This window comes from Nuphar pumila, chromosome 5, assembly GCF_984573655.1.
Source record: "Nuphar pumila chromosome 5, dmNupPumi1.hap1.1, whole genome shotgun sequence".
NCBI classification, from domain to species: Eukaryota; Viridiplantae; Streptophyta; class Magnoliopsida; order Nymphaeales; family Nymphaeaceae; genus Nuphar; species Nuphar pumila.
The window spans coordinates 14,736,461-14,746,464 of NC_143253.1; the positions used below are offsets into that span (position 1 = coordinate 14,736,461).

At 38.1% G+C, this 10,004-nt stretch overlaps 1 protein-coding gene across 2 annotated transcripts; it reads right to left on the minus strand.

Moving 5' to 3' along the window:
* Positions 1-222: 222 nt before the first annotated feature.
* Positions 223-6,357, minus strand: LOC149836887 (cleavage stimulating factor 64-like). 2 transcript variants are annotated; one of them, XM_090007174.1, is made up of 8 exons: positions 6,219-6,357; positions 4,325-4,483; positions 4,159-4,236; positions 2,139-2,177; positions 1,491-2,045; positions 1,317-1,409; positions 950-1,138; positions 223-853 (listed from the first exon to the last, which is right to left on the minus strand). In XM_090007174.1, exons 2-8 carry the CDS (start codon positions 4,442-4,444, stop codon positions 731-733), a joined length of 1,197 nt encoding a protein of 398 aa, XP_089863300.1. In that variant the 5' UTR covers positions 4,445-4,483; positions 6,219-6,357; the 3' UTR covers positions 223-730. The 2 variants fall into 2 exon arrangements, with proteins under 2 accessions (XP_089863300.1, XP_089863301.1); XM_090007175.1 differs by lacking the exon at positions 1,317-1,409.
* Between the last annotated feature and the right edge of the window lie 3,647 nt (positions 6,358-10,004).

The following is a 10,004-nucleotide window of genomic DNA, read 5'->3' on the forward strand; positions in this document are numbered from 1 at the left end:
CCTTTGATGCAGATGGAAATACCTATACAAGGGGATGTCATATCCTTATCAACATTGTCAGTCACCTGTCACCCAGAGAATATTTACTTAATCAATATAGAAGCCAAAATGCGCTGTTTTTTTGAAGAAATTTATGCCTAAAAACGAAAAAAAAAAATCGTCAAGAAACCATGAATGATGGTTTCTCTCTCTATCTCTATCTCTCACATACACACGAGTATATTTTCCTCTAACTTCATGTTACTTCCTCTCAACACTTTGACTTTTTACATGCTCAGGCCATCACTACTTGTCATACGTTTACACTTTATCAGGACCTTAATCAAGTAAAGAAATCAAATCAGTTGATAGTGTTTCATGAGACACATTGAGAAGCCTTCATAGCATCACATCCAAACTGTTACCAAACTAAAAAGCTGAAATCTGAGTCTTCCAAATCTCCCAGAAACATACTGCAGCATCATGAGCAATAACCCAGTTTTTACTTCATAATGAATCCCAACTGTCTCAACCACACTTATTATTCCACCAAAACCTAGCATAATACACCAACAGTTTATCACCTAATAGGAACGATACTTCAATGCGTTTATCAAAAAAGAGATCACCACCACCTTGGTAGAAAGCAAGAATAAAAGAGAGACAGCCAGCTTTCAACCATGTGTCTTCAACTATGGTTGTGAGAATCTGTATGAACATTAAAAGCCCATAATTGAGTAAAACTGAAATGCTATCGTAGCATCTGCTGTAGCTGAAGCACTTGTTGCCTCTGCTCTGGTGGTAATAGATTGATCTGTTCTGGTGTGAGGCTCATCACTTGCTGGAGCAATGCCTTTTCTACCTCAGGAGATAACTGCAGTCCATAAAATAAAGTGAAAGAGCATTAGAGAAGTGGTCATGGCGCACAACATGCACCCTATGCATAAAACCAAATCAATGGACATAAAACCTGTGCAGGACGAGATGCTTGACCAACTGAACCAATCTGACTCGTCATTGCTGCTGGTGGTCCTGGTAGCTGAATACCACTTGCAGAACTGTCAGGAGGAGAAGCCATCCAAGGAACTCCAGGCCCTCTTTCTACTTGCAATGGACTTCTACCATGACTGCCCAAGTCTCCACCGATACGTGATCCCACCTGAGAACAACACCATATAAGACATCCACAAGAAGAAAGAGCACTAGTCCCTGTTCCACAAAGGCATGTTATGCATTGCCTAGCCCCCTCTCCCTAAGTGGATAGGTAAAGGGCCTAGCACATCATTATGCCAGCCGGAAAGACATGTAAATTACTGTGGGAAAGAACATGTTGATACCTGATGTTGCTTCATAAATGGTGGTTGACTAGGCAGAGGGGGCGGCCCTTGTGGGAATGAACCCCCTAGGCTAGCTGAAGGGTTGACACCAGGCTGTGAAATTCATAAAAATTAACAAGAAATGAAATATTTCCTCATCTAGAACACATCATTCAGACCAGGTTCAGACGTTACCTGATATATGGGTTGTGATGCAAGCTGCTGAGAAGCATTTGAAGATTGAAAGCCATAGCTGGAAGGCAAGGGAGGCTGCAGTTGGTGAGAAAATGGCTGCATGGCTGGCCTTGGTTGCTGTGGTACGGGTGGTTGGTGCAGAACACCTGGGTTCATCAGTGCTGGCTGCAATTGGCTAGAAATGATTGGAACTTGAGGTTGAAGAACGGTTGACTGCAGAGCAGAGTGATGTGGCACTATTGGCACATTAGGAACCAGGGAGGGTTGTGGAAGAGACATCAAGCTTGCTTGGACATTTAGGCTGCCCTGAGCTGCCTGCACTGGAAGTATGCCCTGTGATTGCTGGATTTGTGGTGGCATCAAAGCAGATGATGCTGGAATAGATGATTGCATTATAGACTGCTGTCTATTCTGAATCTGTGGCTGAGATGAGCTGGCCTGCCCCTGTACTCCAGGAATAGCAGGAATGGAAGGCATGGCTTGAGCATTTGGTTGCTGTCCCAATGATGAAGATTGTTGGGGCTGCTGAGATGGTGCCTGCTGGATATTTGGCATCTGAAAACATACAAGCTTATTTAGATGTACAGAAACAAAGGAGGGAAAAAAATCACAAAGAAATACAATGATAAAGCAATATGAAGAAGATACCACTTGCGGAGGTTGCACCATACCAAGCATAATTTGAGCCTGCAAGAAGCACAAATAACAACATAAGCCTAACCTCATAGGCTTAGATCATAAAAAACAATAACATACAAAATATAACACTAATACATGTAAAACCAAGAAACTGTATCCAGTGCAGGATGACGTGAATGAACGCATGCAACTAAAACTAACAGATCCAACAATCAAATGTTTTTTTATAAGCAATCAAATGTTTATCATAATGACATTAGAGAATGCACATTTCCATGACACTGTCTATGTTAACCCTTTCATCATATGTATATTTGGGGCAGATTAGTCAGCATCTGTTTTACGTCTTTTCCATTGTTACTTTGTGTCTTAAAGCCTCCAATTATTCATGAGAATTCCAGAAAACTTTGGTTGTGGGGTCAGCTATACAACTATGATCAGCACACAATACGCTCATCCCATGTAATATAGGTAGTTTAAAGTGTATTACATACACTTGTTGAAGTCAGTATCACTGGGTGTTGGCTGGTACTGCTTGGTGCTTCTATACTTTGTTGTGCTCTTGTATCCCTCTTTTGCTAAAGTTGTATCGGTTTACCATTTCATACTTTGCACCTGTGACCATATCCTTGTGATATAGCACAATGTGCCAGAGAACAAGGGAAGGACATGAAGAGAATGAGAACTTTGACCCTTTGGGGCTAAATCCTGAATATGTGATCATTAAAGCTATCATGGGGGGGGGGGGGGGGGGGTAATGATGAGTCACCTTCCCCATGAACATTGCAACTTCTTCCATAAAGAGATACAGAAAAGCAGGAAACCTAGTGGGATTTCAAGAGATGAACATGGCAAGATTTGGAGTCCCTCTCTCTCTTTGACTCTTTGAGGCTAAATCTAGAGTATGTGATCATTAAAGCTAGCATGGGAATTAGTGATAAGTCACCTCCAGTTTGAATGTTGCAACTCCTATAAAGAAATACAGGAAAAAACAGGAAACTTGAGGGATTTCAAGAGATGAATATGGAAATATTGGGACTATATATATATATATATATATATATATATATATATATATATATATATATATATATATATATATAATGTATGCATGCATGTCCTAGAAAATGGCCCATCCTTGCTCAGACAAAAGATAGGAGAAAAATCTCTGTTACCAAATTGTATAGTAGTTTCTTTCAATGTTTGGTTACACATAAAAAAATAAAGAAATAGCACAGATTAGAATTTTTGCTACCAAAACCTTTGGTGCAAGAATATGACAATTCTCACAAAGTGTTCCATCTATATCAACTGGTGATCCATCTTTTACTTCTGACCCAAATCCCCAAATGTAATAGTGTTCTGAACAGAAAACTCCGTAAGAAGAACCATGTATCCTCTATCCCACAGCCATATCCATATGACTTGGGTGCTCCATTAAGAAGACTATGTGGAGACACCATACAGGAGTACAATGAAGTAGCCTTGTCATGCTTATCAAACAGACAAAAGAGGGCATAGCAATTAATCAATACCTGCAGTCATTACTTTTACGATATTTTGTGTAGCACAATGTAACATTAGCTACTTCACAAGATATTCCGAGAAGATAACTGTTATCCAAAAAAAATACTAAAGATGCCGAGAAGATGCTTAAAATAAAATGATCTACAAATTATGGGTGGTGCATGATGCAAATCTTGGACTTAACAACAGAAAAGATGACAAAGTGGGACACAATTTTGACTAATAATATGCAAGGAAAATATAGCATGAGATGCTAAGAGATGCAAAAAATAACTCATCCGGTCATCCCCAATCATCATGTGAACATAGCATAGAGATAAATAAAACTGAAATGTTGCCATATTTTAATTCTGACATCTATTAGCATATCTCAATTAAAAAATAATCAGAAGAATTGACAATGAATCATAAATTGGCATTATGGTGAAACAAGGACTAATAACATATACATGCTCCAAACAGAAGAATGTGATTGACAACAATAGAACCAATCAAGGAATACCTGAAACAAAGCTTTTGTCATTGAAGGATTTGCAACTAAAATTTGACGAGCTTGAGACGGGTTCTGCTCAATTAGAATCTGTAGAAAAAAAAATTTAACCAAACATCATTCCATAATTTTTAAACATTCAGGCTTAATGATTTTTAAACCAGAAGGATGGATCTACCTTCATCTGGGACATGACATCATAAAGCTGGTTCTTAGACATGCCCGCAAGATGAGATGTAAAACTATCACCAGGATTTTGCTTGTGCGAAGCAGTGAAGTTCCCAACATTGGCAGCCATTACAATTACCCTGATTTAGGTAATAACATGAAACTGCAGCTACAATAAAAAAACAACAAATTAAAAGAGACATAGATCGTAGGATTATGATCCTTCCAAGCACTTATTTCTCTAAATCATCTAATTTTTCCGGCTTTGAAGTTCTATGGGTTTAGAACCATGTTTCTTTTTCTTTAACGATCAAAATTTATAGTGTTATAATATACCTAAGAATTAGTAAAAAAATATCCAGGGATAACTCTCTGCACATTATGGAACAAACAACAAAGGATATCTTTGAATACCATGGTTCTCACCCTGACATCTGTGGACATGCCAATCAAGGTCGGATCAATGTTACTACAATAATTCTCAGTCAAGGACAACCTTCTAATTCTTAACATTGTTTTTCATATTAAGTCTTTTTTTAACCACTTATTGGAGTCATTGATGTAATTTTCTATATTCGGTATTTTGTTTTTGGCATGTCACTTAATGTGGTAGCATTGTAATTTTGCAAAAGAATAAACATTGCCAATGCTCCTTTTTTTCTCAAAAAATTCCAACGATGGCCTAGGATCCAGAACATTCAAATAGATCCTGACAAAGTTACAATGAGCAAACACATAAGTCCACCAAAATGCCCTAAACTTTTTTTCCTTTTTTTCATTTTCTCCTTCTAGTTGTCTCCATGCATAAACATGTCCCCTCCCCCCCCCCCTTTTTTTTTGGTACTTTTGGTTTTGATTGTATAGAACTTTTAAATTCTTGTGTTGATTGATGTGTTTGTGGGGACGATGTTATCAATTGAAGCAGAACGATATCCACCTTTACACCCTCATCATTTTTGGAAACTTCACTAACAAATGTGTTTGTGTATGTGTTGCATTCTCTAGAAACTTGTCGTGTGTTAATATTCCCTTCTTGTTATAAGTTGTCGTCTTTGTGTTCCTTTATTATGAAGACAGTAGCTTTTGGTTACAGCTTTTGAATACAAAGAATTGCCATGAGTCATATTCTCAATTGTTGTTATGTTCTTTTCCTGCAGTTGTTTGAAAATATTTGTTGAATTTATGATAAGTTATTTAAGATATCCCAGATTTGCTGAGAACATTGAAGTTCACAGGCAATAAAGATCATAAACAAATTTAAGATCGGGTTAAGCGTTAAAGTATGTGTTTTAGATCTCGTTATGGTTTTGATATGTTACATTGTACATGGGTCATGGTAAGGCTAACTTAAAATATTTTTACATGGAATGACCTCATGATGGATGCATATTCCAGGGTATGCATACTCCCTTTCTGCTGATCACCGACTCTTTGAGGAATTCTGTCGAACAGTTGGCGTTCATGCTCCTCTTTACACATTTCCCCTCAACCAGACAAGGTCGAGGCTAGAAGTTAGTCCCCTCCATGGCAAATAGTCAAACAGGTGGTCTGCAGATAGAAATCTGCACAGCAAACCCCCTTCCCACGCCCTATTTTTAAAGGTGGTATCAAAGAACAAATACACGCATCTGTTACAGAGCACCTGCGTCCAGTTTTTGTGGTCTGATCCCTTGTTCTTCGACTAGGGTTAATCGTTCAGACTCACCTGCCGTGAGACCCCTGCTTTCTCAGAGTGAGAAATAGAAAGAGGCCGGCAATTCAGGGATAAGCCAGAAACGGAGAGTCGGATACCGAGCACCACGCTGGTTCCCGTCGACATTTCCAGCAATTAGGCTGAACCAGAGAGAGAGAGAGAGAGAGAGAGAGAGAGAGAGAGAGAGAGAGAGAGAGAGAGAGAGAGTTACCTCCGGTTAGTGCTGGTTTGTTCGGCCACAGGATGCCGACCGGTCTCCGGCAGCCGTTCTATCTTCGTTAGGGTCTCCGGGATGAGAGATAGTCGGGATTCGGGAGTCGGGCGCTCGAGAGGGGGAGGAGACAAGAAAGGGATTTCAGTTTCACATACATAAAATAAAACCCCAAAAAAAAATGAGAAATTGAGGGGAATTGGATTACAATTCCCTCCAATTCCTTGAATCCAAACAGAAGTTCATTTTCTAAAAAAAAAAAAAACAAACCTTATAGTTCACATCCATAAGGTTCAATCTGCGAAAAAATATGAAAAGAATGTGATTTTTACCCAATAATTTTGTACCTTCGTTAGTAGCACCAAATATTAACCCAACTTTGGCTTTTTAAGTAAGAAATCTGATTTACAAACTTTTTAAGTCATTGGCTTAGCTTACCAATATTGTCAGTACCGGTATTGGCCCTGAATCTTTGGGCCACCGATTCAGCTGTATAGGCCGATACCGATACTAATTATAAAAAATATTATGTGTCAATCATAATGTGACATGCGCTAAAACCATTAAAATAAATTTAAAATATTATTAAAAAGTATTTTATATTTATTAAAAATAGCCGATTCAGGCATATCAAAATTCTGCCGATACGATGCGTATCGGCCGGGACACCACACCGATACTGATAACATTGTAGCTCACATTGGGTGCCTTCTAATTCCTGAAACCCTTTGGGTGAGTTTGAATTCTTCAGATTACATCTGAGGGATCAGTATGATTCAAATGTTGAATCTTAGATCTTTATTTTTTGAGGTTTTGAGACTTGTTTTTCAGTGTAGATTCATGATTGTCCAGCCTGATCTGACCTAATTCATGATTCTCAGATCCTGATAAGTTTTCAAATCCAATTTATGTCACAATGATACAAGTGCGATTAAAGATGCTGAATTGAGTTGGACATGCAAGTTTGATTTTTTTTTTTGAAGAATAGGTCATGAGTAAATGAATTTTTAAATTTTTAATCAATAAAAAATAATTTTTGATGCTTTAATTTATAAACAGTATTTTTATTAAAATATTTTCAAAAAGCATTAAAAACTATTTATAATATAAAAATAATAATATCTGAACATGTCAGCGTGTTTGGTGTGTCAGGTTCGTGCGCTCACACACACTCTAAATGGCAAGTCATTGTGTCATAGATCCAATCCAATAAAAACATTCAGAGGTAGGTTTTAAATATCACAATGTTATGCAATATTTTCAGAGGCTGATATATTGCCTAAAAAAATATGACAATTTTAAAATATTACCTATTTTTGAAAATATAATCTTTTATCATGATATTAACATGATAAAATAACTTTATATAATGTCGCCGTTATAAACATACCTCTAACAGCTATAGCTAAGGTCTTTTTATCCGATTCAGCTCGACCCAATTCAGGCCTGAATCGGCCTATTTCTGAACCTTTTTGAAAATTGATCCGGTTCAGAAACTGATTTGCACAACATTTATTAGAATTTTGAGCAAAAGAATGGCTCACCTTTCATCTAGAGGTGCTGAACATGGTGGTCCAACCAAAAGTGACCACAACACAAGTGACCTTTCATGGTTCTTGCCCTCCATTGTCCTTCACTCACCCAAAGATAATTGGATTGTATCCTAACTAATCCAAGTCCAATTCGGTAAGGCTTAAGGCCAGATCATGGGTCATCTTGTAGGTCCAAGTCTGGCGGTTTTAGTGCATCGGGCCTAGGGCTGCAATTGCATTCAACTCGTTGTTTTACCATAAGGCACCCCTTTGGATCCATACACCACAACAGACCAGATCCACTGCAGTCGTACCTTGGTGCAAGTCAATTGGGTCTGAGATTATTGGGTAACATTATGGATGTCAACTGATACCACTGAATCCAAATCCAATTAGTTGGCGGTAAAGCAAAAAGAGCACGAGTAATAATTGGATTCAGATTCAGTATTGAGATTCCCATTAATTCGAATCTGAGTTTGAGGCCAAAGTGAATTAAAATCTGATGGACTATCGGACCCGATTACATATAAAAGTATTATACGATTAGCTAATCGGATTTGGGTTCAGTATTACCTTTTCTCCGTCTGTTTCTTGATCTGATTAAGCTAAATCCCATAAGATCGGACTCGGTAATGATTAGATATGACCCGAGTCTGACCTGTTTACATCCTTAGATAACATACCACTTATTCCACCTTTGTCATTTGAAGTTTCTCACATTTATAAAGGAGTCACATTTGGGATGGATTGTGGATCCGATCAAGATTCAAACTACAAATGCAAAACCAGGTCCAGAATTGACGAGATCTTGAACTGGCTAACCAACCTAAAGTCATCCTTTTTTGCTCATATCTGGATCCCATTCTTTAGAATTATAGTGATCAGCGAACCACAACTCCAAATTGAATTTGGACCAGGATATGGCTGGCAAACGAACCAAATTGCTCGTAGCATGGCTCGGTTCGACTCATCTAAAGCTTATTTGCTCATTCGGACTCATCAAATGAGCTCGGTGATCCAGCAAGGAGCAGCTTGTGTAGTTTAAGCAGGCTGAGTATGAACGAGTGTTTGTATTGGCTCGGCTGGTCTAAGCTTTATGAATTTATATAAAATTTATGTATGTTACATTAATGTCTGGAAGTCAAGTAAGCTCAACTGATCAGTCATGCGTGCACCCAAACATGAGGCCATGAGTTCAATTCTCACTTAGTTCTTGTGAAAAAGATTTTCTTTTTCTTCATGTTAAGCCTAACCCCTCTTTCTCATACTATTTTTACTTCTTTTTGCTAATTCTAGATTTCATTGAGCCTAACCCAGACTAAGTCTGATCTGGGCTCAGTCTCAAACTGAACTTAACCTTTCACTAAACCTAACCCGGACTCATCCTGGGCTGGTTTTAATTAGTCTTATCCTCACATTAAACCTATCCAGACTTAGCCTGGTTTAGGTTTATTCCAAACTGAACTTTCCTGATTCAGTTTCAGATCCATATTCAAATCTAATCTAATGTGAATCTCAAGCTGAATAGAGATCGGTCTCTGTTTTCATATATTGAATTCAGATCCAACTTGACTATGATTGTTGACCACGCCATTTCACTTTATAATAATGATTGGGAGTTGTTTGCTTGTCAAGTTTGGATGACTTCTCTCTCTCTCTCTCTCTCTCTCTCTTTGTGTCATGGTCTAACTGTATGTGCAGTGATACGGTTGTTTGGAAAAACGAGTTTTACTGGCCTTACCTTCAGGATTTATTGTTAAATTTAGGGCTTATTGCCATGGTTGGAGCAAAAGTGTTTAGCTTTGCATCAGTGTCTGTTCTCTGCTACGATGAGTTTTTTTTTGTTTTTTTAATGGAGTTTCTTGTTTTCTTCAATGACGGGTCATTATTGGGAGGTCGATATTTGTTTGGCATTTGCTTTGTTGGTGTTTCCTGTGGTGAGGATAAAGTTTAATCTTTCGGTGTCCATTGTGAGAAGGGGAAGCTTCTTCACTTGATCAACAATGTTGTCCGGGATGTCAAATGGGGCATGAGCTATTTTTTAACTGATCTTAATTTTGAGTAATTGTTTAGCTGCCTGGTGTTTGTATTAATTGTTTTCCTTTGTTCTTTAGATCATTTTCTATATTATCAGTACCCATGCATTGATGCTCATCAAGGCAGGTTTGGGTTTCTTTCCATGTTGGTCAACTACTTGGAAGTGGGTTGTGCAATGAGCTTGTATTTTACTTCTGATTTATCCAAGTATCTCTTT